We start from the raw sequence: 4,923 nt of genomic DNA on the forward strand, positions 1-4,923 counted from the left end.
GAAGCGTCCTAAGGCTTGTGCCAAGGAGCAACAGGTCCCAAGTTTAACCCAGGGGGTTCTGGCCTGGGCCTGTTCCTGAATATCTCTGTTGCAGCCTGCCTCTCCTTTCTCAGAAGTCACTGTCTGGCTTTGTCCCCGCTCCTTGGGAGGGAAGATGGTCCTGAACACAGTAGATGCTGTCCAGTTCTCTCCCAGCCTGCGCCATCATTCACCTGGTCCCCCTGCTCCACACTGGGTGTAGCCTGCGTAATGTCTTTGTTGCCCACCCCTTGTCTCCTTCCTTTGCTCCCCATCGCACATGCCAGCACTGTGGCTGTACCCCTAGGTTAACTCCACCTCACCCTCTCAATTATTAAACCTGTGACTTCTCGGTCCCCTGTGTGTTCCTGAGCATCTTAGGCCAGGTACTGGGTGACTGGATAGGACCTGTCACATGAGCCTGGGTGTCCCATGGGGTGGGGGGCTAAAGAGGCAGCTGTGTCAGGGGTTACCTCCTCTCGTACCTGCTGTGAAAGAAATACCACGGCATCTTCCCCACCTGGAATCGGGGAGACTCGGATCCTGCTGAGGGGCCACTGTGTATATTTCACTCTGCATTAGTCATTCTTGATTGTCTGGGGACAGGGTTATCCTAGACAGACACCTGTAGCTACCAGCGGTAGGTCACGGGCTCCTCTAAAGGCCTGCTCCCCAGAAAACCCTTCATCGCCCCTTCAGACTTCTAGAAGAGACCTCCAGGGTGACACGAGTCAGCAGCAGAAAGGCCTGGTGGCCGTGGCAGCTTCGCGCAGAGACTGGCCTTCCTGTAGTTCTCTACACCTGACCCCAGGTGGACAGGTTTGCTGGCCTTGCCCAAAGACAGACTGCACTGGGCACTCAGGCCTAGCACTGTCTCAATCGGGTGCATCTAGTAAGTACCCTGTGGAGCGGTGGTCTTTCTGCCAGTTCCCAGAGGGGCCCCGGGCCCCAAGCTGACCAGAATAAGGCAGGACTCACTCCTAGACCTGAGGCCTGGTCTTTCCCAGTTCTTCCTCCAATTAATCCCCTGCCCTTGAGGAGCTCAGACCTATTCCAGTTTCATGGATATTTTCCAGAACACACAGTGGAAGCCAGGGGCATATAGGTATTAAGGCAGATGTCCAGGACCAGGTCGGCTCCCCGGGTGCTGCCACCTGAGACCAGGGTTTTCTGGACTCTCCCTACCCTGTAGGAAGCGGGAGAACAGCCTTCAGGAGGACAGGGGCAGCTTTGTCACCACGCCCACCGCAGAACTGTCGAGCCAGGAGGAGACATTGCTGGGGAGCCTTCTGGACTGGAGCCTGGACTGCTGCTCTGGCTATGAAGGAGACCAGGAGAGCGAAGGAGAGAAGGAGGGTGACGGTGAGTGGTGTGGAGGCCTGGGCATGCAGGTGGCCACCTCGCCCTGTGCTGAGGAGAGAAGCATATGAGCCTGACACCCTGGCTGGGGTCAAGGGTTTTCCCCATCCCACAGACAGAGAGGATGGAGTCTAAACCTGTATCCCTCTCTGCCTGGGTCATTGTTGGCTGAAGGGCCTGGAGTTTGGGTGTGTAGAACACTGTGTCACACCTGTGTATGTAAACTGCAGGTGGTCCTGTCCCTCATCTTCTGGTCAGGAAGACTGGACAACTTTCAACTGCTTTTCCAATTGCTTGCTTTTGTGTCCACTCAGATTAAAGGAATTGAGTGGCCTTCTGCTGCCCTCAGAGTTGTTGGGGTAATTCTCCCAGCTTGAGAGAAACAAAGTCACTCATGGCTCTCACCTGGCAGTAGCCTGGGCCACCCAGTCCTGAGCAGGTATACTGTCACTTCTGATAACTTGGGTTGTACCATAAAGACTCTCCCCTGAATTTTCCAGTTACAGCTCCCAGTGGACTCCTTGACGTCACTGTGGTCTACATGAACCCGGAACAGCACTGCTGTCAGGAGTCCAGCGATGAGGAGGCCTGGCCAGAGGACAAGAGCCACCAGGCACCTCCAACTCCAGCTCCTGGGCCCCTTCTCAGCAACAGGGGAGATCTGGGCAAGGACATCACAACCTCTGGATACTCTTCCGTCAGCAGCGCGAGTCCCATCAGCTCCCTGGATGGTGGCATGGGGGGCTCTCCCCAATCTACCTCAGTGCTGTCTGTGGGCAGCTACTCAAACACAAAGCCTTGCCACCATCAGGCCAAAAAATCATGTTTACAGTGTCGCCCCCCAAACTCTCCAGAGAATGGTGTTCACCAGCAGCGGGTAAAGCGCCAAAACCTGTCAGTGCACAGTGATGAAGACACGAACTTAGGCTTCCTGAAGCTCTGAGAATGCCAGTGTTTGCCATGATGAATGTTTACTGTTTACTGGGGAGGGCCGCTGTTTCTCTGGGACACTGCAGACAGGTGCTGTATAGACCCCAGAAGGGGAGTGCAGTGTGAACCCTCAGAATGTCACACAGTGAAAAGCTCAGCCTCACAGCAATCAGGCCACACCTGTGGAACCTGTCTCTCCGCTCTCTGGGAGCATGGCTCTCTGTATTGGTGCGCACAATCCCAGGCCAGGAGCAGACAGCTTCCTTGCAATACTAGTGGCCCAGGTACCCTAATACAGTTCCAACCCCCACTGCTGTCTTATTTTAGGCCAGTGGGGAGCTCTCATCTGAACACCTCACTGCCCATTTCATCCCAGGGAGCCTGTGACCCTGCATCTCAGTGTTGACTGCAGTCTGGTAGTCAGGCATGAGAACCTTGAAGCTGGGGCTAAAGGCTCCTCTCTCTCCCTCTGGCACTTAGAACTCAGTTTCCAAATCTGTCCCCTCAGAGCGCTTTGTCTGTGCCTCATTGTGTCCAAATGACCTTTCTGCACTGAATTTCTAGGCCAATCTTTCCCCACCTTTATTTCTAGATTTCTTCTAATGAAATGAAAAGAGGGGGAGGCATTCGAAATAGAAGGTGTCAAATAAAAAGATAACAGATAAAAGGTAATTCCCAATATTGCTGAGCTTCAACTGAAAAAGAAAATCTAGTTGTGCATGGTGGCTCATGGTGGCAGTCTCAGCAGCCAGAAGTATGTGGCGAGAGGACCAGAAGCCCAGGTCAGGCTGCGCTGGGTTGTCTGACCTCAGAAAAAGGAAACTGGTAACGGCCTCTTGTTTCTATCCTTGTGTTCTTTCCTTATGGAAAATGGATTTTTCTAGAGGCTAGCCATAAGCAGTCACTTGTAATATCCAAATTAACAAAAGACAGCTGGATTCTACAGGAAGAAAGCAGGCCACTGGACTCGCTGTTTATGGCTGGATTCCACCGGAAGAAAACAGGTCGCCAGTCCTTTTGGGCTGGCCAGAGACTGTCAGAGTGTCTGCTTCGTTTGGAAGGCCTTGGAACTATGAGGCAGCTGGCCTCAACACTTGGGGACTCTGCTGAAGGCTGAGCAGATATGCTGACCCTAAATGTATGCTGTTTCCTCTTACGAAAAATCCCAGGAGTGCCCCCAAAATATCCTTGAGCAGGGTTACTCGGTTTTCATTTTCTGTGCTGTCCCCATTGGCAGCTCTGCTATTGTTAACAGAATGCTGACCACTCTGGCTGGGACACACTGGTGTAAGGAGAGCTCAGGCATTTGGATTGTATTCAGCGGGGCATGTGTGTGCCTGTTTCCTCGGCTGTAAGAGGGGACAGTGATACCTACCTCACAGGAAGGTTGTGAGGATTAAATGTGAAGAGACTTGACCATCTGCATCCGTAACTGCCTCCCTCCTTGTCCATGGTGTCCCTGGTCATGGCATGACCATCCCATAACTGCCTCCCTCCTCGTCCATGGTATCCCTGGTCATGACTGACCATCTGCATCCCATAACTGCCCCCAACTTGTCCATGGTGTCCCTGGTCAAAATCGCAACTCACGCAAGAGTGCCTGTTACCCATGGAGAGGACCTGGTTTTAGTTCCTAGCACCCACAGTGTGGCTTACAACCACCCTAAATTTCCAGTTCCAGTGTATCTGACCTCTGCAACACTGTGTGTACATGTGGTAAACATATGTACTGGCCACACACAAAACCAATCTAAGAATTTTTTTTTTTTACATGTATAGGAAAGTCAAGTGGCAGCTGCAGGCACTGTGCTGGCCTGGGCTGTCAAAGTCTCTCCAGTTACTCTGGCATGCAGTTGGAGACCAATCTAAGAACTTTTAAAATCTACAGTCATTACCAGCCTGACCCTGTAGAAGCTACTCCAGGCACACTCCTGACCCCTCTGATTTCTATGAGTTCTTAAATCTCCACAAGTCTTCAGTATCCCCCTCTTGCTGGAGTCTGTTGGAAGTAGTAGCGCCTTATCTAGTCCCTTAACCCTTCTTTGCTTGACACACAGGGCTCACAAGTTTGTTGTGTTCCCTGTACCTTCAGACCTAGACAGCTAGGGTTACCTTACCTCTTGGGCTCTAGGATTAATAATTCACTAACTCCAATTCTACTGGGCACGGTTCCTGTCCTCACTTCCTCCAGTAGAAACAAATCTAAAAGCTATGGTGGCATGCTTCTAAAATTCTATCACTCAAGACATGGAACAAGCAGCAAATGCTCCTAATCAATGAACCATCACTCCACTTCTTCCATGTTCTCTGGGATTGTGGTTTGTAGGCTGGCTTTCTTTGCTTTATGTTTAAAAACCACCTATGAGTGAGTACATGTGATAATTGTCTTTCTGGGTCTGGGTTACCTCACTCAAAATAATGTTTTCTAGCTCCATCCATTTTTCTGCAAAATTCAAGCTGTCATTATTTTTTTTTCCTGCTGTGTAGTACTCCATTGTGTAAGTACCACATTTTCCTTATCCATTCTTCGGTTGAGGGGCATTTAGGTTGTTTCCAGGTTCTGGCTATGACAAACAAAGCTGCTATGAACATAGTTGAGCACATGTCCTTGTGGCA

At 51.1% G+C, this 4,923-nt stretch overlaps 1 protein-coding gene and 1 non-coding gene across 2 annotated transcripts in view; one reads left to right on the forward strand and one right to left on the reverse strand.

The window, feature by feature from the left end:
* Positions 1-3,721, forward strand: part of Ccnf (cyclin F) — a 25,808-nt gene extending 22,087 nt beyond the window's left edge. Inside the window, exons 16-17 of the mRNA XM_005349188.3 lie at positions 1,211-1,380; positions 1,878-3,721. Of these exons, the coding sequence (XP_005349245.1) occupies positions 1,211-1,380; positions 1,878-2,320 (613 nt within the window). The 3' untranslated portion in view covers positions 2,321-3,721. The remainder of the gene's footprint in view (positions 1-1,210; positions 1,381-1,877) is intronic.
* A 357-nt stretch (positions 3,722-4,078) lies between these two features.
* On the reverse strand, positions 4,079-4,195 carry LOC113456385. The gene has a single exon (XR_003377207.1). It is a non-coding gene; the product is annotated as a small nucleolar RNA SNORA44 (small nucleolar RNA).
* Positions 4,196-4,923: the final 728 nt, after the last annotated feature.

Source organism: Microtus ochrogaster, chromosome 7 (assembly GCF_000317375.1).
Source record: "Microtus ochrogaster isolate Prairie Vole_2 chromosome 7, MicOch1.0, whole genome shotgun sequence".
Taxonomy (NCBI): domain Eukaryota; kingdom Metazoa; phylum Chordata; class Mammalia; order Rodentia; family Cricetidae; genus Microtus; species Microtus ochrogaster.